This window comes from Hyperoodon ampullatus, assembly GCF_949752795.1.
Source record: "Hyperoodon ampullatus genome assembly, chromosome: 3".
Taxonomy (NCBI): domain Eukaryota; kingdom Metazoa; phylum Chordata; class Mammalia; order Artiodactyla; family Ziphiidae; genus Hyperoodon; species Hyperoodon ampullatus.
Genome location: NC_136916.1, coordinates 75,125,593 through 75,150,020, shown reverse-complemented (window position 1 = coordinate 75,150,020; position 24,428 = coordinate 75,125,593). Strand labels below are relative to the sequence as shown.

Sequence of the window (24,428 nt, the reverse complement as noted above, 5' to 3'; positions counted from 1 at the left end):
CACTCCCATTTCCTGATCCGTGGAAACCTTGGGAGACCAAATGAACAGAGCTTTCCTGGCTGTTGGGGCCGATTTCCCTGGTACCCACTCGACATGGCATCTGACTCACATCTGTAAATCACCCCACCATGACGGGGCCCTGCCCAAGTCAGTGCTCACTCAAGGCTGGTGCGCGGGTAGGTGGCAGATCTGGGTAGAGCCTTCCACACAGACACGGAGACAGCCCAACAGCTCCTCTGGGGCCCTTTCCAATGTGAGGCCATATCTGTCCTGAAAAGCACTTCTGGAAAATTCCTGCATTGGTCTTGAAGTATTAGTGGTAGCCTACCTTCTACCTATTGGGATCCAGAAGAATCTTGGGCCCTGCCTTAATGTGCATGTCGAAAGCAAGTCCACTGCTCCCCATCTGTACCTGTCTGCACCTGACGACCCAACCACAGCACACCTGCACATCCTCACACCTGCACACCCTCACACCTTCAGCAGCTCTGACCTCCACTGACAGAGGGGCTTCTCCTAAGAACACTGAGCAGGGAGGCCCACGAGGCGTCACGGACTGTTTCCCGTTATCTGACAGATCTCAGGAACAGAAAGCTACGTGCCAGGGCTGTGCCTGCCGGGAGGCCCCAAGACCGCCTCTAGGTCGGCACAGCCGCTGAAGGAGGCTGCTGAGAGCCTGCCACTCACAGGCCTTTTATGACTTTTGTAAACACTTAACAGGAAAGAAACATGGGGGGACCGCAGGTGGTGGCAGCATCCTGGAACCGCCTGCAAAAGGAGGTCTGAGGTCACCCCCACAGGCCTGGAGGAGCCCTGCTGATGGCTGGGGAGCAGCCGGGGACTGTGGCTTAAGAGTAATCAGTGTCATGTTGCTGCATTTAAAAAAAAAAACTCTGCCTGGAGCAGACCAGCAGGGATTGCTTTGGTCAAGTATTTCACAAAGACGTTTGGCCTGAGAAACCACAATGCAAACTGCAAATCCGAACCCCAGGATTAAGGAAGATGGGGCAGGATTAAGGCACTTGCCCAAAGGGACAGGCTCTTTCCATAGGATAAACCCTCTTCTTAACTGCTCTGGTCATCCCAGCACCCACCGGGGCCAGAGGGACCCAGCATATACATACAGCATGTCAGGACAGTTGTCTGGCTTGTCCAGAAGGCCGCCCTCCATGACGAAGCGAAGGACTTGCTCATTGGACAGGCCCTGGTATGGCTGCTCGGCCAGCGTGGCGATCTCCCAGAGGACGACCCCGAAGGACCTACAGGGAGAAAAGAAACGTGAGGTGCTCGGAAAGGGGTGGACAGAGCCACACAGCCCTCTCCCTTTGGGCGACTGAGCGCATGTCGGGCAGCGAGCCAGGCCCTGGGCTAAGTGTGGAACATCCATCCTCATGTGTCGTAGAGTCGATGCAGCCCTGGTGGCACAGCTCTGCCAGCTGAGGGGAGGGAGTGTTCAGGGCCCTTGAACAGCCAGCGAGCACGTGATCTCCAATGGGAGCCCCAGGCAAGCTGAGTTCAGGGCCCAGCCCCAGCCAGGACCCTGCAGGGCAGTGTCTCCCTGATGTGCTTTTATACCACCAATAATCAAATGCTGGTCCCCAGGCCCGGCTGGGACAGTGATTTAGTGCAAATCCCTGGGACTAAATGCAGCCTGGGACAAGCAAGCTGTTCAACAAGCTCCCCGTTTTGGAAACTTCTACCTAAGTGGTTCTCTATGCAGGAACCCCTGGTTGAGTTTTTAACGCCTACGGATGCCTGCGCCCCCGACTGATTTCACTGGTCTGGGGTGGGGGCCTGGGCCTTGGGGTGTCAAAAAGCTCAGTGGGGATCTTACAGGTCCAGGAGGGCCTGGGGAGACGAGGGGCTCAGCCTCACAGGTGGGGGACAGAGAAGGGCGGCACTGGCTGGGGTGGGGCTCGCGCACCAGGAAGAATCCTTAGGCCCAGAGTTTAGCCAAGAGTGGGGGAAGGGGGTGGCCGAGGAACCAAGTCAGCAAGGGGAGCAGGGAGCGATTCCGCCTCGCACGCGCTTCTGCCTGTAGGTTAGAAGATCCTACTAGTGGAAAACAAACTAAAATAGGTATACACATACACAGAAATTTCAGACTGAGGATGTTAAAAAAGGCAGTGCTGTAATCTGCAAAATAAAGGTGACTTCCCAGCATGCATCAGCGTCTTTCACAAATTCTCCACGGTCTATTTGCCTTTCCATTCGGTTCATTTCCGCAGATTAAAGCCTGCCGCTTGGCCAACCCGAGGGGCTTCCTGGACCTTCCGCAGGCCAGGGGTGTGGGCAAAGCCGCACTGAAAATTCTGGGGCGGCGCTTCCCGCCCAGAGCTCTGCGGATCCTGGCCAAGCCGAGCCAGGAGGGCCGCGGACTTTGTATCAGAATGTTTTACTCGATGCTTCAGCTCCTTTCCATGAACAAAAGGGTTTTGTACAAATTGATGCTGAGAGCAGATGTCAGACATAAATATTTAGAATCTTAGCCCTCAGAGGACCGACCCACCCAAGATCCTTTTGAAACTCAGTGACCAAGAAATAGTCTTGGTATTGCACGAGAGACCTAGGAAAGCTGAAAGCCCGGAGGCCCAAATTTGGTGTTCGCAGGCCCAGCCGAGGGCAGTGGGCTCCCCCTGGGCTGGGGGATCTCTGCAGACTGAATTGGCCCGGTCACCTAGGTCTCTGCCTCAGAAGCCATGGCTCCCAACTCCACCTCTGAAATGCAGTACCCAACTGACGGCAGGCCTGGCCTGAGAAATAACCTGAAAATGCGGTTTCTCCCAGCCCCACGTCCCCCTCCTGCCCCACACGTTCCTCGGCTGTGCCAGCTGCTGTCAGGCGGCCAGTGCCCACCGGACGGCGCCCATGCTGACCTCTCAGCACCTACCGCCCCACTCCAAGCTCTGGGTTCCTGTGGACCCTTGACCTTAATGCGTCTCAACTGTGTCTCGCCACCCTGATATTGCCAGATGTCTCCTAGGAGACGCCATCAACCCTGTGGAGAACGACTGCTAGTGTAACATCACTTAAATGAGAACCACAACTCTACTATACAGTCAGAAGCTCATGCGTTTAGCTTCTCTCCTAAGTGAATCAAATAAACTCTTCAGAAATTAAAAAGTGTCTCCCAACGGGTTTGGGGCAGTCGAGGAAAAAAAATATTAACTTTCTTAGAGAATGCCACTTTCCTTTGTAGAGGAGGGGGAAAAAAATCCTTTTCTTCTGGCCTGCTCAGTTCTCGGCTGGGGCTCTGTATCAAAAGACAGATTAACAAGAGAAAGGGTACAGATTTTTTTACTATAAGTTTTACACGACACGGGAGCCTTCATAAGGAAATGAAGACCCAACGACGTAGTAAAACCTAAGCATTTTTTATATTAGTTTTGATGAAGAGCACAAAGTCATGGAAAAAGGTGACCGGACAGAAGGATATGAGCAAAGGGTACAGTGAGCTGGGGAAACCCAGCAAGACTTGTTAGTTCAGATTCCTCTTGGTGGCTTAGGAAATCAGGATGCTTCTTCCCTCCAGGGCATATAAGGGTCATAAGCCTGCTTCAGGGGAAGGTCAGAGAGTCCTTCCTGCAAATTCCACTTCTCGACTCCTTCAGCTTAGAAGAGTCAACATGCCAACAACAGACTCCTACAGTATAGCACAGGGAACGATATTCAATAGCACCCTGAGGTCATCCTTCCCACACCTCCTCAGATAACCCCCACAGCTTGCCCGTGCAGGCTCAGACCTGCCCAAAGGTCTGCTCCCCTCCTTTCGTCCCCCAAGCACATCCTCAGTGCAGATGGTCCCCCTTGCCTGGCCCACAGGACGCCTCCTTTTTGGCACCAACATCTTACTCAGCGGAGCTTCACACTCTAGCTAACATGAACTTAAAACACGGCTCTTGGGGCTTCCCTGGTGGCGCAGTGGTTGAGAGTCCGCCTGCCGATGCAGGGGACACGGGTTCGTGCCCCAGTCCGGGAAGATCCCACATGCCGTGGAGCGGCTGGGCCCGTGAGCCATGGCTGCTGAGCCTGTGCGTCCGGAGCCTGTGCTCTGCAACGGGAGAGGCCACAACAGTGAGAGGCCCGTGGCTCTAGGTCACTCTCCGGCTCAGAAGCCTCTCCTCACAGAGCCTGCAGAATTAGTCCCAAACCCCTAACACAACAGCCAAGGCCTCACTTGAGCTCTCTTCAGCCTAACTCCCTTGAGGAAGTCCCACCATCCTCCACATGCACTAAGTGCTTCCCACCACCGTGGTTTCCCCCAGTGTTCCCACCGCCAAGAGCCCACTTCCTCACTGTTCAGAAGGTGACAGTCCATACTTCAGGGTGCCCCACGACTCCCGCTCTTTGGAGAAGGGGTCTGTGATCCCAGCCTGTCAGGGTCGCTTCCTGTTCTCTACAAGACTTCATCCCTCAGGGACAAGGACCATGTCTCTAGGCACCCTGGTTCTTGTACATGCTGAGCACTGTGCCTGGGCCATGCCAGGTCTTCATGATCACACACATGAAAGAACACAGAAGGTGACAGAGCCGGCTCTCCACAAAGGCTTTCCCTGGAGTGACTCTGGTTTGATGTCACCTGTCTGTGAGGGCCACTTAGTGCTGGCATCCGGGCGTCCTTCACAGGACATGACTAGCTGAGTTCAACCATTTTTCTGCCCCAAGGTATGGAGGTTAAAGCACCTCTACCCAACACCAACGTGCCTCCCTGTCATCACCAGTTGTCACAGGGGCCATTTAAACATCTACTGAGGGGCTTCCCTGGTGGCGCAGTGGTTGAGAGCCCGCCTGCCGAAGCAGGGGACACGGGTTCGTGCCCTGGTCCGGGAAGATCCCACGTGCTGCGGAGTGGCTGGGCCTGTGAGCCATGGCCACTGAGCCTGCGCGTCCGGAGCCTGGGCTCCGCAACGGGAGAGGCCACAATAGTCAGAGGCCCGCGTACCGCAAAAAAAAAAAAAAAAAAATCTACTGAGGTTCTGCAGACATCCCCAAACAGACCTTACCTCACAGATGGAGTAGCTAAAGTCCACAGATACCCCATGGTTTGACCAAGGCCACACAGCCAGAGACACTGAGAAATATGCAACACCTGCATGTTTTTCAGAGCAGGTCATTTACAATGTGGCACTGGCATTTAATGCCTCATACAAAACCAAGCTTTGAATTTTATGGATTTAATCTTTAAACATTAGATAAATGCCTTTGTGTGAAGTCTTTTCTAATTACGAGCATTGGGGCTGTTTTCTCAAGTAAGGGACAACTTGGTGTGAGACTCACTTCAATTCCAGTGCTGGTTAAAGTCAGCATTCAATAATTACACCTCCTCATACCAGGACGGGATCTGTCAATGTCCCACCCACCAGCAAATCGAAACCTACAGAGATATCCATATTGCCAGCTGATGTGAATTCGCCACTGAAGATCCAAATAACTCTAGGAGGGAGCAACCAGCCCTGGGTATTTGTGGCCATTTGGAAAGCTTCTCAGTAAGTCAAGAAGTGAAGACTGTTGTAGGGTGATTCAGTTGCCCAGGAAGGAAATACACCTTCAAGCCATGGATTTCCCCCTCCCCAGTCCTGTGCCTGGTTCCCTCCATGCCTGGAGGGCACACCTGTGTCTTCTAACCCAAAGGAACCATTTGCAGGGACACAGTGCTACAAGAGAGCTATAGAGGAGGAACAAGGACAGTGCCCAAGGGCCTGGGAATAATGTCTCCAAGGATAGCAGGAAAACCTAAAGATGTTCCACCTAGAGAAAAGAGACCACTTCCTTGTGACTCTAAGGCCTGTCTTATCAAAAACAGAGCAGGGTGTGCAACCGTGCTACAGAGAAGGGCCAACGGGGTGTCAGCAAGAGGCCAACTTAAGCATAGCATGAGAAAGACCTGCAAAACCGAAGGATGTCTTAAGGATTAGGGCTGCCTGTCTTTATGAGAGAGGAATTAGCAGTCCCTGGAAATATGTGAGCAGAAGCTCAAAAACCAGCTGTCGAAGACACTGTAAATGGGGTTTGGGGACTGGTCCCAACCTCAGAATACCTTCTGATCCTAAAATTCTAGGGTATCTTCTGCAAAGTCAAATACAATTCTTTGTATTTCTTTCTAGACTTTAACTATTTAGGGATGACTGTTTTGTACCACTGAATACACTCAAAAATGATGTTCATTCTTTCAAGAGGGAGCACTTTAGATCCTGGGGAGCTAAGAAGCCTTCCATATTCTCCATCGTCCTAGCCTACCCACCTTACCAGTGTTATCCTCAAAGGCTATGTTAAAAAAAAAAACAAACTAAAGCACTGTCAAAGCCTGAACATGGAATGGAATGAATATGAAATCCCTACTCTTGTTTATATATATTTTTTCTTACTGGTTCATAATGTCTATGTCATCAAATGGGAGGAAAATAGCAATGAACACCCTTTACTGCTGCTTGTTGCAATTGCTGCTAACCAGAATTTGGTAAACTTAGCCTATGAGATATTAACAACTCTAGTTTTATCTTCCTGCCCTGCCTCTGTTTTCCCTGGCTCTCGTGGTTTTCTATTTTACTGCACTGTAAGCTGACCTCAAAGTTGTTGGAAGCATGGATCCTAGAATAAACAGATGCGGGTGTGGGCCCAGGCCTGTCCTCTCCCCATCATCTCTATATCTAAAAATGGTGTTGAACACTTTGATTTGACTGTGAAGAGGGAACCGTCTTGAATAGGCTGATTGCAAAACAGATCTCACACTTGAGCTCAAGAAGAAATCATGCTTTGCTGGGTCATATTCAAATGCTATTTCCAATTCACACCTGTCTTCAAAATAGGATCCAAGGCCCTTGATCCCAAGGTTCACGAGGTTAAAAAAAAAAAAAAGATGTCGGTCACCATTTAAATAGCTCCTCTATGTGGTCATCCCTACAGCTGGAGTAAACAACTACCATTTCTGTAACACACCAGCAACGGGATCTCCTGAGAGGACAGCCAAGAAACTAGCTGACGTTCTAGAAGGTAGACGCGCCAGGGCCTTCGCCTGCCAAGAACCTCAATCGTATTTCAGAACCTGCCTACCTCTCCACAATGTTGCTGAGGAGCCGCAATAAACAATACTATCAAAAGGCCTCTGCATCCGCAGCTGATGCACCTTCTACCCCAAGATACGTCCATGACTAAGGGAGACATTTTGCTTTCCACACCATCCCTGGGTCAACACGATAGGTGCCCACTGGAAGAGGACAGACAGCAGATGGAACCAATAGGAAAACACATCAAGACTCATAAGCTTTGGGTCTAAAATAAGCAGTGTCTGCAATCTGAAGGTTTAATTAGGTGAAGCAACCCCCTCCCCAAACACACACATACGCACACGCATGCGCACACACACATCGCATCTATTTATTGCAAAAGAAAATGAGAGAAGGCAGGCGGGGGAGAAGCAGAAAGAGGTAAAATTTTCTGGCTTGTCCCCATACCCTAGCCCCTGGTGGTGTGTCTCCAGGCCTCCCAACCACTCGGTGAGCAGCTAAGCATTGAAAGAAACGTTGGTCCCACAAATTCTTTAGATCCCACAAGTGCCCACCGACAACAGGAACACGTCAGTGATGAGGGGGTGGCTCCCATCACACTTAGTCAAAGCTGGAAATGGGTAACAATGAACAGAAAACAGGAGGAAAGGAAAGGACTCGTGGGGGCCGGGGGCTGGCGTTACAGGAAAGGTCTCTCGTACCAGACGTCAGAGTGCGTGGTGAAGACTCCATCCTTGAGGGACTCGGGGGACATCCAGCGCACAGGCAGCAGCCCCTTCCCTCCCTTCCGGTAATAGTCGGTCTCATAGATGTCTCTCGTCATCCCAAAATCTGTGAGGAGGAGAGAAGGCACGAGAGTTACCCCGTGTGAGTAATGTCGGGGGAGAAGCAAAGAGGCACAGTGACGTCTCAGAGGAGGGTCCTGTGCCCACAGCCAAGTCCAAGGGGAAACTGGCTTTAGGTAGGCCGATATCCATGCTGCCACCTGATGAGGCAGAAACTGTAGGGGAGGACCGGTGAGTCACATGACAAGCAAATGCCCAGAAATCTCTGCCTTTAAATATATTTACAATGTGATTCTTTTAAGAAGGTAGCTCCCTCATTGCATTTGAAATGAGAGGCATCTTACAACTTATCAGGACCCATAGTTTATCAGGAAAATATGTACTGAGTAGAGCAAAGGTCATTTGTATGTGGTTTAAAAACATGATCAAATAGCCAGGAGCATGTTGACTTTTATTTACTTGGTAACACTGCCTCATTATCAGAGGAAAGAAAGTAGTTTCACCATCTAATAAGGGGGAAAATATTGAGAGTACCAATTCACGATGAAAAAAGTACACAGTAAGATGCCTAAGAGATGGTATTTACTAGGCCCCTGAAGCTATTACTCAATAATGTTTTTCAACATAATACTCCCACTCATTTTTGAAAATGTCTTCCATTTTCCATGTCTCTAGAAGATGTCACATAATTATGTTTGATGGCAGGCTTGCTTTATAATCCTAAATTATTGCTTCTTTGTCAGATTTTGATTTTCCACTCAATCATGTAACCTTTTCTTACAGGGACTCTTCCATTCTCCTTCCCAGGAGAAAGGGCTGCTCTCCTTTTTAAAACGTTCATTTATGTCTCTAACTCTGCCACGAAGAGGTAAGGCTACAAAGCAAACACAGAGAACAAAGTTCCTTGGACGTTAATCAACATAATTTCCTTGTACTATGCTAACGGCCATCGAATTGCCTCTAGTAAAATTGCTTGTCATATCTGTAATCCATGGGACACGGGGCATTAGAAAAACATTTTTGAATCCTAGCAAAGAATAAAAACGAAGTGCTAAAGTCTTATCTGTGAATTATCCAGTGACATGCAAATAGAGGATCTGCTTTTCCTTGCACAAAAAGGAAAGACAGAAATCCCAGAAAAAAAGCACAGACTATTTCTTCCTTAACCCAAAAGAAAAATTTCAAATTTTAAGAAGAAAAAACACAGTACAAAGAAAACATCACTATAAATATGCCACATGGTTAAATAGCAAATAGAGTCCTTGCTGATTTGGACTTCCAATGGCAAGTGGCACAAAAACGGCTCTCCCACAGTGAGGGCAAGCAGGGAAGTAAAGGAGAAGGAACTGAGTTAGGCCACAGACACTAATGTTGCCATTTCCGAGGACCTGCCCCACACCCAGCACGTATGTGCCTGGTGCTTTCCTGCACCGAGTCTTTCCCAGCATCTCATGGCTCTCTTACAGCATCATCCCCATTTCAGAGGTCAAGAAATTGGGGCTCACAGAACTTAAAGACACTTGCCGCAAGCCTCACGTCTGTTAGTGGCAGAATCGGGATTTAGTTTAGTTAGTGACTGCCTGGCTCTGCAGCTGGGGAAGGGGAGCTGGTTGGCATCTCTGTGGGAACAATCTGGGTCCTCGCTGAGAAGGGAAGGGCAGGGAGCAGGGTACACAGAGGAAGCCCAGGCAGCAGCCATAGGGGCTCTTCCCTGAGAGCCCCAGGGCAAGACAGCCTCAGACTTTCAGGGGTGTCAAATGTGTGGATGCCTCAAAGGGCCAATCCAGGGACACACGGAATAACTGATGGCCAAGGATATTTGCTATACGATATGGCTCCATCCATTACCTCTAGCTCCTACAAATGAAAGATAAAGACACCTATCCCCACTTGGGAAACCATTCTAGAGGGGATACTCATTGTTCACCAAAGGGCCAAAATATTGATTCAAAACCATTGTTAAAAAAAACCCCAAAACACTGCTAAAGGAAGGCGAGCACTTCCAGAACAGACAGGTCAAGAGCTGGACAAAGAGGTTTAAATAGGTTTTGGATGTAAAGTCTTCCTGTAGCTTCTCAGGATAAATAGTTAGCATTTTTCTGAAACATCATCATCTCATAGTGGGAAGAGCAGGTGGTTCCCATGCAGCCCTGATGTTTTATGTGTTTTATCAGGCAGATTCAAGGACCAAAGTAAAACCCAAACCTAGAGTCCGAAGTAAATTCCTAACCAGTGACCACCCCCCTTTTTTGGTGTTACAGTGGGTGGTGGCAACAAGGGGTCTAAGGAGGAGTTTAGTTAGCTAATAAGTAAGGGTTGCAACAAAGATCAAGAGCTCCGAGGTTGACCAGCTCGGGTGAGAGCCCCAGAAAGCAGTGGTCCTCCCTCATCCTGTAACCACTCCTGCTCTGTGCACGGGCTTCACCCTCGGGGACCTCACCTCTTAGAAAACGCCATGGACCCCTGGTTGTTGTGAGGCAGACAATGTTCCTTGTAAGCTGGAAAACTGGAAGACATACTGGTAGTATGGAGGGCAACTTTTAGGCACAAGTCAAAATCACCTGAGGACACTGTCTCAACTATTTTTGGAAACAATGCGTAGAACTGTTCTGCCAAGAAATGCCTCAAGTGCCAGTAGAGGCAACCTCAGAGACCATGGCCTCAGCTCACCCTTGGCCACTGCCTGGACAACTGCGCCCATGCACTATCAGGATTAGAGCCAGGCTGGCTGGGTTTGTGACTACTGACTGGACACAATCACATTATTCCCAAGAGTAAGACTCTGCAGTCACGGGATGCATTGGAAAACCTCTCCACAGGCAGGCTAATGCCCATTTGGCCCCTAAAACATGTGCGAGTTTAGTTCTTGCTCAGATCTGGAAAGCTAAGGACACACCTCCGATTTTGACTGTGAAATCTTCGGCCACCATGCAGTTCCGGGCAGCGAGGTCTCTGTGGACAAACTTATTGGCGTTGAGGTATGCCATGCCATCTGCAATCTCTCCAGCCATCTGGATCATTTTGCTTAGGCTGGGAGGTGCTAGGACTGGATTATTCTGTTGGAGATTAAAAAAAAAAAAATCCACGTGAGAATTTAGGAATTTTTCCCTCCCCCTGTTCTTTCACGGTTTGCAAATCCACCTTTGTTCAATCTGAGCACCACAGGTCATTCTGCTAAGAAACCAGGAGTGGCTCAGAAGGAGGCCATGGCACTTGCCCTCTGACCACATCACAAAGCTGCAGAGAGAAGCACCTATTAGCGCAACTTGGGACCAGCATCTTCGATTTTGGGTGGGGCCAACATCATTTAAAGTGAAACCAGCAATTTTTGATATTAAAATTTCTGGATACTCAAATTCCAATTAGTGTACGTGTTTCTTTTATTTCTACAATCCAACTCCATACAGGGAAAAGGAGGGAGAGGACATTACAAAGGCCATGTGGAAATAAGCAAACGGGTTTCTTGAATGGACACTGGATGTGTTATTTCCTACATTAAATTATTTAATCCTTTTCTTTCTCTTCAACTTTCTTCTAAAGTACAAAACCATCAAGATTAATTTGTTCACCTTACAGAGTGGCATTCCTTGGATTATTATTTTCTGTGGGTGCTGAGGAAAGCAAGCCCTTGACAGTTCATTTAAATCCAACAGAAGCTTATTCTGGAGGGGACCAATGTCCAACAGTGACAGGTAGCACAGATAAACGTTTCCTCTTTGCAGAGAAGGGCAACATAACGACTTCAGAATTGAGAAGAACTCCCCCAAATAATAAATCTATTTAGAAAAGTTTTATATAAAATGTGTGTCCAAGCCTCTTTATCCTAAAAGAAAGTGTAGAAACCAATCAGCACCCCCAGTTTAGATGCTGACCACCTCTTGTTTGTGTGAGTTCAACAGACTTTACCTCAGTTTCCCTGACTACAGAGCATCTGTCACAACACGGCAAAGCCATCCTGCTCTGACAGGTCCAACACGTCCCCTTCCCAGCTCAAACCCTGCGCCACAGGAAGAACATGTCTGGGCTTTAGGATCAGACAGTCTGGCCTCCTGCCTGGGGTCTTTCACATGGGGTCGAGGCGGGGTCACTGCGGGGAGAATGACCTGGGACCATGCATGGCAAGTGTCCGCCAGTGCCTGGCCAAGGTCCATGCCCAGGGAATGCTGGTTTTCGCCCAGTGACGTGCTAGTTTCTGTCCCAAAGCTGGCTTCTAGGAGCAGTATAACAACTCTCCAAGTACTTGGGGGTTGGTTCTCTACACTTGAATTCTGAAGCTACTATCAGGACTGTCTGTGGTGATTTAAAATCCTCATTACTGAGTTGCCTGGGGAAGTGATGGGATGACCCGAAGGGTAAGCCAAAACTACCCCCTTCCTTTACAAAGGGGCCTTGTTTATAGAGGAGCCTTTTTCCCTCAGGACCTAACATTCCCTTTAACCTTTTCAGGGCTTTAGATATGCATGGTACACCAGGAAATCGGCAGGTAAAATGTTAACTTTATGCTCATAATACTTAAGTTGTGGAATATTAAGTTAGGTGCTTATTAGAAGTGGCGCTTCATAATATTAATATGAAAAACAGAATCAAAAAAAGGAAGCTGATTTTAAGTATTGAAGGAGAGGGCTGACATTCTGTCAGTTCATGGTGCTAATACTGCCGTTCTTTCAGACGTCTTAGAAAACAGAAATATTTAACTCGCTTAGAACTACTTAAGACGCATATACACAAGCATCCGCATTTAGTGAGGGAAATGAATGAATCTTTACTGGGGGAAGATGCTAAGTAGAATATAATGAAACCACAGGATAAGCATACGTATTTTTATACGTGACATGGGTTAGAAAGAACAACTTTAAATCTGACAAATCTAAAAGTGAATTTTTTGGGGGGCTTCCCTGGTGGCACAGTGGTTAAGAATCCGCCTGCCAATGCAGGGGACACGGGTTCGAGCCCTGGTCCAGGAGGATCCCACATGCCGCGGAGCAACTAAGCCCGTGCGCCACAACTACTGAGCGTGTGCTCTAGAGCCTGCGTGCCACAACTCCTGAAGCCCGGGTGCCTAGAGCCTGTGCTCTGCAACAAGAGAAGCCACCGCAATGAGAAGCCCGCGCACCGCAACAAAGAGTAGCCCCCGCTCACCGCAACTAGAGAAAGCCCGTGCACAGCAACAAAGACCCAATGCAGCCAAAAATAAATAAATAAAATCAATAAATTTTTTTTAAAAAGTTAATTTTTGATCTGAAAAGGACTTCAGTAGTCATATTGTCCAACCCTCTTATTTTACACATAAGGAAACCAAGGCCCAGAGCCTGAAGCAGCCACCTGAGGACACAGACGGGTAGTGGCAGAGCCAGGACTAGGGCTATGTGTTGCAAATTTTTATTCTGTGCCTGAAACTGGGTACGAAGGAAGTAAATGCTTCAGACTTTTCAGAGGTGCCTTAAATGAATCTGATAAGAAACATACTGCCACATCTCCAGTCACCCAGCTGAGGAAGCTTTTCTCCTTCGTGCTGGCTTGTGTATTACAAAGTGAGCTGGGAAAAAGCACTAAGATCCAGGGGAGCTGGGGACCCACGCTGGGCAGAGCAGAGGGTGGGTGTGTTGCAAACCGCCCTGATCGGGGCCTCAGTCCACACTGGGCCTCGCGGCCCTTGCAGAGCCACACGCATCATCTGCTGTGAGTAAAGGAAGCCATGTGTGAACAAGTGCTTGGAACAAAAATTAAGGAACTACTACTTGGGAGATGATTAAGTTGCCAATTAAAAGAAGAAAATAAAAGATTAAGCTCAAACAGAGAAAGGCTACAGACATTCAAGAAGGGGAGAGAAAGGGGAGGATCCAAGGCACAAAAGCAGACCCAAAGCTTCCTCAACAGGCAGCAAAGTCAGGGTCCAAGTGAGGACCTGAGACCCACCAAGGCAGCCAAGTGAAAGGCAGGTGTTGCTGGTATCACTTCTAAGTGTTTATCTCCCAGTTTACTCTTAAAAGTCGTTCCTCCAAATGTTACAAAGCTGGGTTCATGGGGAGACACCAGGGTAACACAAATTGATATTTTTTTGATACTAAGTAGAGATCATTGTGCAGCTGAGGTGATGATCATTCAGAAGCTCAAGCAAGACACTGATTCCGGATAAAGCCTGAAATGTGGATGCAGGGCTTGAGAAATGGGGCTCCCCCGGCTCAAAGGCTCAGACTGCCCACAGGAGGGGAAGGGGCACACGTCGGGTGGGGGCCTGTGAGTGAGTGGGTGTCTGCGCACAGAGCTGGGAGGGAAACCACCCAGCACAAGAATCAAGTCAACCTGACAGTGAACTCTGACAAGCACGACACTGAGCTACACTGGGTCTGGGATGGACAGGAAACATAATGGGCTAGATGGGGATCCACTAAGAACCAAACAAGAGAAAGCCGGTCCAGGAGAGAAGGCAGTGGAGGAGACAGGAACTCCTGGCTGGGGTGGGGGGCAGGAAAGGTTCCAGGGAAGGAGCAGCGTGGACATGGTCTGTGGGTGGGAGTCAGGGAGAGACGGTGGTAGAAGAGGTGACTGGGGGTGGAGGGAATGACGTAGCAGCAAAAGCACACAGGGCTTTGAGTAATAGGGTACCTGCGGACTGGCAAGTGCCTCTCACAAAAGATCCAGGTCTCTCTCTAGTCAGGGAACTCCTTCATATACAGGACCAAGAACCAAGCACGGGGCCAGAAAAGTGAATGGATTTAAAGATGCAGTATCTTCTGGGGGAAGGTTCTAAAGGAAAGGGAACAGTTAACATGGGATGTCAGTGAAAATCAAAACTGACCTCCATTTCTGGCCTCAGAGACCGGAGATAACTTTTGAGGTCCCCCCGGGTCATCAGTTCCATGATGACCAGCGTCGGCTGGCCCTGGGACACCACGCCCAGCAAGCGCACCTGTGAGGAAGGACAGAGAGAAGGGCTCAGAGGGTGAGGGCTGCCCGTGACTGCGGCTCTCCCACCGCTGGGACCATCTGGCCCAGAGCAGAGCCCGTATGATGGGCCACTGGGGCTCACGGGCCAGCCCTGCATCACATCCAGAACCTTCGTGTACACAGTGTCTAAAGGAACAGTGGGGTGATGGGGGGATCCCTACAGAAGACGGGCGAGACAGCAAACCCACAAGTGTGCTCCCCAACACATGGGGGCCCTTCTCTTACCACGTGGTGACAGTTGAACTCCTTCATCACCGAGGCCTCGTTGAGAAACTCAATCCTCTCAGGCATGCTGGCCGCCTCGTTCACCGTCTTAATGGCCACCCTGGTCTCAGGCTCATCCTTGACCACGCCCTTGGCGACACCTTCGTAAACCATCCCGAAGGAGCCCTGCCCCAGCTCCCGGCTCATGGTGATCTTCTCCCGGGCCACCTCCCACTCGTCAGGCACGTACACTGCGGAAGAAGAGGCCAGAACTGAAACAACGTGCTTTGGGCAAACTCCAGGCCAAGGAGGGCGAGATGCCACTTCCTAGAGCCCACAGAGGAGAACATCAGGAGACAAGATATGGCTTGTTCTGGAATCTCCCACAGGCTGTGGATTTCACCAAGGCCACTGTACAGTCAAACACTAAAATTTCAAGTCCTCAAGGAGTTCTAGATAAGTCAAAGATACCAACAGCATATAAGAACCAGAAAGTCGTCCGATTTGAGATGTTGCTATAAGTGTAAAATTCATGCTGGATTTCAAAAAATAATGTAAATATTTCAATAACTTTTTTACTGGCTGCATATTAAAACTGATAATATTTTGGATATATTGAGTTAAAGGAAACCTTATCAACATGTATTTCACCTGTTTCTTTTTCCTATTTTATATGTGGCTACTAGAAAAATTTCAGGTTTCTTATGGGACTGGCACTATATTTCCATTGGTAGCTCTGCTCTAGTCTGGACAGTTTCTCTGGCCTTGCCAGAGACCCTGGGGTGATGAACGAGGTACGGAAGGAACTGAGCTCTGGCACCGAGGGGCATTCAGTGGTGACCAGCATGGAGGGACAGCTGATGAGCAGAAGGACCTCCCCAGGGCTTAGGCCTGGGGCCTGTGAACTCAGGGACCTCCCACCACTGGGGTGAGGGGCTGGGGGGTGGGGCTTGGTAATGACTAAGCCTGAATATGATTTCCTGTCCAGCCTATGCTTCTGGTCAGATTCAATTTGGTTTAAGAAAATAAATATATAATTTTAGGCAGGAGGAAGGAGAAAGAAAGAGAGAAAGAAAGAAGGGAGGAAAGAAAGAAAACAAAACTGAAGATCCATCCTACCACTCTGATGGGTAGGTGAGAACTAAAATAAAATCAACAGCTGTTCTACAGTTCCATAAGAAATTTCAATTATTATCATATTCTTCTAATGCTGTGTGCTTACGTCCTTGCCTGAGAGGGGAACCCTTGGCATCCTCCACTGGTAGGAAAGAGGTGGTCCTGGCTTAGAAATGCAGAAGGACTGAGAACCTGGGATGGCATCTGTTTGCCTTTAGGCTTTCAGATGTTAACCGTGGGCCTGTGGCTGGATGTAAGAGAAGCAGTGGATTGACAGCTATATTCTGACACCCCCAAGTCCCAGGTATCTACCTTTAACTGATATCTTAAAGCAAAGATGTCTAGTCCCAGGAGATACCACCAATTTACACCTCTAAGGAATTTCCAATATGGACTATGTTAATCAATCTAGAATTTTCTTTCACATACATTTTTGTATTTCATAGTACGTATGTATGTGTTCAGGAATTTCACAAATGGAATTACAACCTCCATATGGCTTAGACAGTTTATAGCCCTGAAGAAGGGGCTGATGCTCACTTAGGAGAGTAAGTATGCAAGACAACCCAGTAGATAAGACTCTTCCTGATACCCCTCAGAAAGTATAAAGAGACACTGTATATATCCATTTATCTCTGAAAATCCAGGCTTGCTTTTAATCAGAATTAACGATGTAACACACCATGAAACATGGAGTTAAAACCAATCACATTCATTCCCTAGGAGGTAGCTGATTCAACCCAATAGCTCTGACTTTAGCCAGCAGTCCTAAGCCCTGCCAGGCAGGAGAGGTTTACGTGCACAATGTTATCAGCGTTTCCCTGGAGGGGATTTTCAGTGTACTCTGGAGAATGGTGACATGCAGATTAGCTTTTGGAGAGAGAAGTTTTTAAAGCATTTTTGAACTGCAATGTCATTTTGTTGCCCCTTGAGGAAACTAGCTATAAGATGCTTGTCAAAAGGCTGAATAAGTTCAAATAAGGTGACAGTCTTCCTACCTGTTGGCCTGGGTGACAATAAGTTTTGTTTGTTTGTTTTGTTTTTAAAGAATCAAGAAATATTATGAAGGCACTCTGGAAAGACACAAGATTTGAATTCAAAGCGCCGTTAGAGTCTGATATGATTGTATTTGTGCTCTCTCTAAACTTCCTGGATCCTTCACAGTCAAAGCTACAAATGCCAATCTTCTATGCTTTATTTCGAAACCGAGCAGATTTTTGTAGTAGTCTTACTCCACACTGATAGAGGGGGAAGTGGCCTTGCATTTTCCTTATAAATTCCATTAAGTGTGTGATGACTCCTCATCTTACTTGATTAAAAAAAAAAACTATTATTTATTCAAACAACGCATAAAAATCGTCTTGCCTTTTTTTTTTTTTTTTTTAAAGAAAAAGAGCCTCTCCACAAGTAACTACTCTTTTAAGTTTGGTGTGTATCCTTCCAGAACATTCTCTGTGCCTTATATGTACACACACACACACACACATACATACAGACATGTAGGTGTGTGTGTACATATAGATGTCTTTTAAAAATACAACTTTGTGAGACCTTTATATAAAGAAGAATAATGTCCTCATTATTCTACGCTTGATTCACATTCAGAGGAGTCTGCTTTTGACTGGCTTTATTGTAAACACAATTTGAATTAGAAATTATTAAAGAAATCACAGTAATAAAACTTTACACAATTATATAGTGCTTTTAAATTGTTTTCTCATTTGATCAGGATGAGCAATTAGAATAATCATGACTCTTTATTTCACGCCTCCTGCACACACACTTCCACTTCTGAAGCATGAGCGAGGCAAACGTGTTTTCTAAATACATCCAGCCAATTCCATGCACTTACTTATTCATTTGACAAACCCTGGCCAGCTGCTCCTGTGGGCCAGCTTGCCGGTCTCCCCAGCCCCCAGGACCTCACAGTCCATCCCCACAGCGACTGCATCACGTGTCAACAAGATGCCAGGGGCTGCCTCATCCTGATTTCTCAACTGCCTAGTTCTGTGACCAGGGCGAGTTTCTCCTCTGAGCCTCGTTACCCCACTGACAGACAGATGAGCATCAGACCACCCATCCTATAGGGATGCAGGGATCAAATGGGATGGCATTTGTGAACGTCTCTAGCAAAGTGCCAGTTAGTGGTACCCAGTGACCAATGTCTCACCCTGACTTACTTTGAAAAGTTAGGATTTTGGCAAACTTGGAAGACAAGACAGCAAAGAAGGAAAAAAACCTTCCAAGTCAGACCATCTCAGACGTTTAACTAAATGGCTCTCATGAGTTACTACCAGAGGGAAGGTGAACAGGTCATGAGGGTAAGAATCATTAAGACCCCAGTCAGGAGGGAATGAACAGAAAATCTCCAAGATACAAAAATCAGAGAAGCCGTAGTGATCAAAGACAATTATAGTGACATGAAACTCAAGCTGAAACTAGTTTAAAAGGACTGTTTTGTCAGCTGCAGCATTATCTTCCAACTAGATGTTGACAATTATACAGCTTTTTTCATTCTAGCATAAAATTTCAAGCAATTAAATAAATGGATTACTGTGCTGGCCACATTCATCTTTGAAGCCCATTTTTCCTTGGGGCAGCCCAGACAGTCCCAGAATTTTTGACATATTCAGTGAACTGCTCAAAACATTGGTTTTAAAAAAAGTGTTAATGAAGATGGATCTGAGGCCAAAGGTCCCTCAAAATAATGCAAACCTCTTCCCCTGAATTCGTAACACTCCCCAAAGCTCCTGAGCTGGGACCCCAGACAGTGACTGTAGTTTAGAAGCTTACCATCGGCTGCACTGAAGTACTCCGGGTTCACAGAGGCATACAGCACTCCGTTCCCCAGCCTGCTGTTATTTCTGTCAAAAAGGATGAAATTCAGGTTAGAAAAAAGATCCCCACATACTTTTATATGTACTTTCATCTTTGTTACCTCAGTTTTATTTGTTCTGATTCATTAAGGACCGGGAAGGGGTGGTGGAGGTACTGTCAGGACAGCTCCACCACACTTGCTAACGCCTCTTTTGGCTTCTTCAACAGCCTCAAATTAGAGCTTTTTAAGAAACATTTGTTTCTTTACTTTGTTGGAAATTGAAAGGCTTATTTGATGTACAGTGTTAAAATATCATGTTTGAAAAAGCTTTGCACAAGCAGCGGTATCTGTGATGGGACAACCAGTGTGGGGATGATCCAGACTCCAAAGAAAAAGTCTTTTTCTGTTGTTGAATCATTAGAAAATATTCTCTTTTTTCTGTACATTTGATTGGAAAATCAGGTTTTCTGATCCATAAGATAATTCCTCAAACTTCTCAAAAAGTTCATCTTAACTTGGGTTCAAATCATCAAACCAGTCAGACACAGAAAGTATCTGAACTTTTCACCAAATCACTCACCTTTTTCTATGGAAGACGTACAGCATTATAACCAACCCTCCTACTATCAGCAGAACGGCAATGGGCAGAGCGATGATCAGATGGATGAAGTTTTCATACGTTGCTGCAGAAACAAATGGGAAACAAGAAAATGTCACGAGGTGAACAAACTGCTCGTGTCCTTTGTTTATATTTAGCTGGAAGTATGGAAAAAAAATCCCTGAGAATTCCTTTATTGCCTATCATGAACTAGGAGTTCTGAAGGTAAACAGTATTGTACATAAAAGAAAAAAAAAACAAACCCTGAGTTATTTATAAAAAGATTAAATAAGTGCTGATGGAGGAGTAAAGTCATTTTTATTTTCAAAGTACAGTGTATTCTGAAATAATAGTTCAAATGATGGATTCAAGTAAAATAATCTTTGTATACAGTTTGATAACTATTAGTGGAATTGCATACATTTGCTAAAAAAAAGAATAGATTCTTATGTATTATAGTGCTCAAGCTGTACTGACTTTTATCTGTCTTAAGACAGTTCCACAGACAATTAAAAAAAACAAAAAGTAACTGGATGGCACCCCTTGCCAAAGCTGCTCTGAATACGCCCCAAACATCAGCGTCTATAGTTACAAGTCTGAGACCACAGAGCTCCTGCCTGATCATCACCATCCTCAGCTCTTAGATGACAGATGCCAGGCTGGACGCTGATCCACACCCTTGAAAATTTTGTCAGACGCTGGTAATCAACACATCCATAGGTAGCATAACAACCAGACAAGTGGACCACACATGCTGCAAGGATGCAGGGAGGAAGGGAGAGGGGAAGGGAGTCAGGGGAAGCTCGCCAAGCACAGAGGATGGTTGGAAATGATACTGGAGAGAAATCAGGGCCAGCTCCTAAGGGGCCTTGTCCAAGCTAAGCACTTTGAACTTCATTCTGCAGATTAAGTGGAACCAGTGAGAGCTCTCCACCCTACAGTGAACTGGTGGGATTTGTGTGGGAGAGATGGCTGTGCCTGAGGACAGCCTGGAAGGGCTGGCAGCGGGGAGGAGACCCTGCCCTGTCTGGGGCAGCAGGTGGGGGGGGTGCCCTGGGCATGTTCTGCATCACCCAGCTCAGACCTCACCAAGGAATCACTGCTCCTTGTCTATGAATGAGAAAGACTCACAGAGATGAACTGTCTTCCCCAGGGTCACACATGCAGCTGGCTGGCCATGACCTAGGGACTGGAACCCAGGCTTCTGGCACCCCTGGCTCATATTTTCCCTACGAAGCAAGCGCCCTGGAGGCTCTGAGCTGAGGCGGTGGTGGTGGCTACAGAGGCTGGATTCCAGAGGTATTTCAGAGGCAGAATCAATGAGATGTGGGTTTGAATGAGAAGCGGGTGGCAGGAGTGAAGGAAGGGGAGGGGTGGCTGTGAGGTTCCTGGCTTGGGTGGTGGGTGGATTACGGGGTCACGGACTGAGCTGAGGAACGAAGGATGGAGAGAGGTTTTGAAGGTAGCAACTGTGAGTCTGGTTTTGTGCACGAGGCGTCTGAATTGCCTGTGGGACACCCACGTATGTGGAAATGAAGTTGGAACTCACTGGGGACCAAGTTACATCTATTGTAGATCACCATCAATGATTATTCTGCCATAAACACTACTATTATTATTACTCTGTGAGGACTGTTAAAGCTATTTTAATTTTTTTAATTAAAGATATTTTTATCAAATAGCTCTAAAAATGGATACAGACTCCTGCATTTCCTAATTCTTGAAAATACTTGCAAATTAACACGGACTTTGGGAAGCTAGTGGGGTTTCTTTTTTGCCCCCAAGGGCTATTTCTTCTATCTCTATCACTTATACTACTGGTCAGGTTGTACCCTTCTTTTTGAGTTTCACATTTCAACGGGGACATGGAAAAAGTGGAACACATCCAGAGAAGAACAAAATGACTGAATGGCTAGAAAATTGTTCTATGAGACTGGGCTACAAGAAAAGGCCCCAAACCTGAGGTTATTTAGTCTGGAGAAGAAAAGCCTAAGGAGTAATTTAATAGTATTCAAGCACATGAAGGGTTCCTAAAAGGAGGGCAGTTGCCAGAAAGCTTCCAAATCTTCCATCTCCTCTGAGGACTGAACAGGAGGAAGGGAGACTCAACCACAGCAGGAGAGAATCTTGTCTGACACAAGGAAAAACTGCCCAACGGTAAAGCAGGCATGCAGATTTAATTTCCGTATGGTGTATGCCAACTCCCGCTGGAAAGATGCCATCAGAGCGGCTCTTGGGTTTCCCACTGGCTCCCGGCACTGACGGGGTTAAAAACGGGGGAGCAATGGCAGAGAGGAACCTGTCATCTCTGCAGATAAGCCAAGGTCACTGAACCCCAGAAGCCAATGCTGCTGTTTCAAAGAACAGAGCATCACGCTAGACCTCTAAACCTAGGCTCTGTTCCTAAGGGATGGATGTGGAGAGGGGAGGAGAGGAGAGAGAAAACAAGTCACTTCTTCAGGGAGGGCTCTGGGAATATTGCGGAAGTTCCAGAGCTGGAGTGTGTGGCACCAGCCAACTGGAAAAGTAGGTAAAACGGACCACATGGAGAATTCAGACTATTTTAGATGATGGAATTATCTTCTTAAGCATCTGTTTACCCCTCACACAGCGCCAGGCTCATCAAATGCTACCTCAAGTTCTGCAATTCTATCCCCACACATCCTCCTTTTGGTATCTGTCACTGTGTAGACTTCCAAATACCATGCATGTCTTTGACTAGGCGCTAACCAGGTGGACTGCTGGATCGACTGAATCCTGAATTTAAGAACTCAGACTCCAGGGCCTCCCTGGTGGCGCAGTGGTTGAGAGTCCGCCTGCCGATGCAGGGGATACGGGTTCGTGCCCCGGTCTGGGAGGATCCCATATGCCGCGGAGCGGCTGGGCCCGTGAGCCATGGCCGCTGAGCCTGCGCATCTGGAGCCTGTGCTCCGCAACGGGAGAGGCCACAACAGTGAGAGGCCCGCGTACCGCAAAAAAAAAAAAAAAAAAAAAAAAAAAAAAAACTCAGACTCCAGACCAGAGTAGCACAGATGTGGACACCAGGAGAAACCAGGGCAGTGGGAATTGCCCACCTGACCCAAAAGTAGCACCACTAAGCAAGGTGGGACTGCTTTTTCTTGCGGAAGCAGTCAGGAATAGTGCTTTGCCAGATTTGATCCCATTATCTGAACATGAAATAATCTTAAAAATTTGGTTTTTAATACAAAATAACAGAAAGTCAAAATGTAAATAATAAGGGATATTTATGTCACCAGATGAAAATACTGAATTTTCTTGGCCAAGCAAGTAGAGTGCCCTTGTGCTCATACATTTTACAAAACTCACTTGTAAAATCTAAAATCTTCGCCTAGAATGGCCTTCTAAGAATTCTGTCTTGTCGATGGTTTGAGCATAAACTCACCACATGGCCCAGTCTCTGTGCCAAACAGGGAGCACTGTGCGCTTTCAAAGTGTGTTGCTGCTTTAAAAGTGCATCTGTTATTTTACCGCTGAGGAGTGACAGGGGTGATGCCTCAGCCTGGGATGCTGTCACAGCGACTCCTGCCCTGGAGCAGGCTGGAGCAGAAGGTCCCCAGGTTTCTGTCACCACTTAGGATTCTAAGCCCTGAGTCGGAGCCCCAATCAGCATCCCTGACGAGGCAGGAGGCAGAATGGTCAATTCAATGCTTTGTAAAATGCTTTGGACATAAACCAAGTTGAGAGCACGGGCCCCTTGCTGTCTCCCTCAAAAGAGGGGCTCAGACCATCTCCCTGCCCATCAGATGAGGTAGGGACTCTAGGTGTGGCAGCTCCCCAGCCTGAGCTCCTAGATGAAGTGCTGGCAAAAGTGTGACTCTTCTGAAAGGTGGCCGACAGAAATCAGAAAAGCAGAGAGCCAGGATGATGACCCAGGTTTCCCCAGTCCCAGCACCACCTGCTTTCTGTTTCCCCAGCGACTCCCTCCACAAGCCTTACTTTTGGCCTGGACATAGAAGAACACAGGATCAGTCCACGACCCGTTCCCAGAGAGAGAGGTGGCCTGGATCCGGGCCGTGTAGTTCCCCGGGTTGAGCCGGTTTAGCTTGGCCCCTCCATACTTCCTGTACTCCTGTCTAGACACACATTCCCGCTGATCCTGGAGGAAATAAAACATATGTGTCAATTTCCCACAAACACGCTGCCTCGTCTCTCGCCTCTCGCTTCCCACCTAACACTGACCCCAATTTGCAATAAAAGGGAAAACACCCAGGCTTACATTATGGCAGTCCTCCAGTAACTCTAAGCACACCCGACCTTTAACCAAACCTTCTTTCTTTAACCAAAAAGAGTTCCAGAAAGATTAAGTTATTAAGACCAATCTCTAGGCTGAAAGATCGTTTTCTGCAAAGAAACAGTTTCTTGAGGGTGAGGATAAGCCAGCTCCTCGCACACCGTGAGAATTCCCCAAAGAGCATGGAGTTGGTAAAAAGACCTGAATCCTCACTGACTTACTTCCTTATTTTACTGTTCAAAGTCTTCAGCTAACCAGGAGGTACCCTGTGTTGAAGTGTAACACATGCTACACCTGCAACAGAAACGCACCCACACACGGCCGGTGCCCCAGTCTTACCTCGACTTGTGATCCATATTTGATTTCATACATTAAAATCAATCCATTGGGATTCTCAGGTTCTGGCCATTTTAAAAAGATGGAGTTCTCAGGCCTTGGCTCCCAGGTCACCGGTCCAGGAATGTCATCTGCTCCTTCTGTGCAACAATTGAAATAGGCGATAAAGTTAGATTCGAGTCCTCAGGGAGGGAGAAAAACACTGGACTAGCCTAAGAACACCATCCCCAACCCCTCGTGCAGGACTGCGGACAGCGGCCGCAGCAACTCCTCCTGACCTGGCCTCGCACACACAGCAGGGGTTTTGGAACTGGAGCAACCTAAGGACCTGTAAGTCTCAAGATGCCACTGTACCCTCCCTTCCCCT

At 47.5% G+C, this 24,428-nt stretch overlaps 1 protein-coding gene across 1 annotated transcript in view; it reads right to left on the bottom strand.

The window, feature by feature from the left end:
- The window catches only part of IGF1R (insulin like growth factor 1 receptor), a 319,543-nt gene that overhangs the window by 7,336 nt on the left and 287,779 nt on the right, over positions 1–24,428 (bottom strand). Inside the window, exons 12-20 of the mRNA XM_079698796.1 lie at positions 24,065–24,201; positions 23,431–23,590; positions 19,456–19,558; positions 18,851–18,921; positions 14,963–15,192; positions 14,589–14,699; positions 10,686–10,845; positions 7,706–7,835; positions 1,125–1,259 (exon numbers count right to left, since the gene is read on the bottom strand). Coding sequence (XP_079554922.1) covers positions 1,125–1,259; positions 7,706–7,835; positions 10,686–10,845; positions 14,589–14,699; positions 14,963–15,192; positions 18,851–18,921; positions 19,456–19,558; positions 23,431–23,590; positions 24,065–24,201 — 1,237 coding nt within the window. The remainder of the gene's footprint in view (positions 1–1,124; positions 1,260–7,705; positions 7,836–10,685; positions 10,846–14,588; positions 14,700–14,962; positions 15,193–18,850; positions 18,922–19,455; positions 19,559–23,430; positions 23,591–24,064; positions 24,202–24,428) is intronic.